The sequence below is a fragment of the Oryzias melastigma genome, unplaced genomic scaffold (genome assembly GCF_002922805.2).
Source record: "Oryzias melastigma strain HK-1 unplaced genomic scaffold, ASM292280v2 sc01809, whole genome shotgun sequence".
Taxonomy (NCBI): Eukaryota; Metazoa; Chordata; class Actinopteri; order Beloniformes; family Adrianichthyidae; genus Oryzias; species Oryzias melastigma.
This window is the reverse complement of record NW_023418389.1, coordinates 6125-6643: the sequence shown is the minus strand read 5'-3', so window position 1 is coordinate 6643 and position 519 is coordinate 6125. Positions and strand designations below refer to the sequence as shown.

Here is a 519-nt window from a genome sequence, read left to right as displayed (position 1 = left end):
TTGAAGATGCCCAGCCTGCATGACCTGGACATCCGTTCTGTGAGTGAAAATCAGCAATAAATGTTTAAAAAATAGTTTGACTTACATTAAATAAATAATGATTTCTTAATGATTTGTGCTCTTCTTAAGATCCTTGATTGGAGTTATTACATAGAGAGGTTGGGCAGTGCAATCCAGAAAATCATCACCATCCCTGCAGCCCTGCAGCAGGTTCAAGACAAATTCCACACTTTCTCTTCTCTCTTTCCCGTTCTCCCACATGTTTCATTTATAGTTGTCTTTTTTTTTTCTTTGAGGTGAAAAACCCTGTTCCAAGAGTTCGGCATCCCGACTGGCTTCATAAGAAACTGCTGGAGAAAAACGATATCTATAAACAAAAGAAAATAAGTGAGCTGTTTACCAGTGAGGGCAAGAGGCAGGTGGGTTCATCTGACTGTAAAAAGGACTTTAAAGACTCTGAACAGATAGAGTTTGACTCAAATGTTTCCAATCAGGTCATCTTCTTTTTTTTTTTTTTAT

At 37.8% G+C, this 519-nt stretch overlaps 1 protein-coding gene across 1 annotated transcript in view; it reads left to right on the top strand.

Annotated features, from left to right (window-relative positions):
* Positions 1-6: 6 nt before the first annotated feature.
* Positions 7-519, top strand: part of LOC112138226 (DNA polymerase epsilon catalytic subunit A-like) — a gene marked incomplete at its 3' end in the record, with an annotated part of 6631 nt that continues 6118 nt past the window's right edge. Inside the window, exons 1-3 of the mRNA XM_036211269.1 lie at positions 7-39; positions 130-210; positions 297-494. Coding sequence (XP_036067162.1) covers positions 7-39; positions 130-210; positions 297-494 — 312 coding nt within the window. The remainder of the gene's footprint in view (positions 40-129; positions 211-296; positions 495-519) is intronic.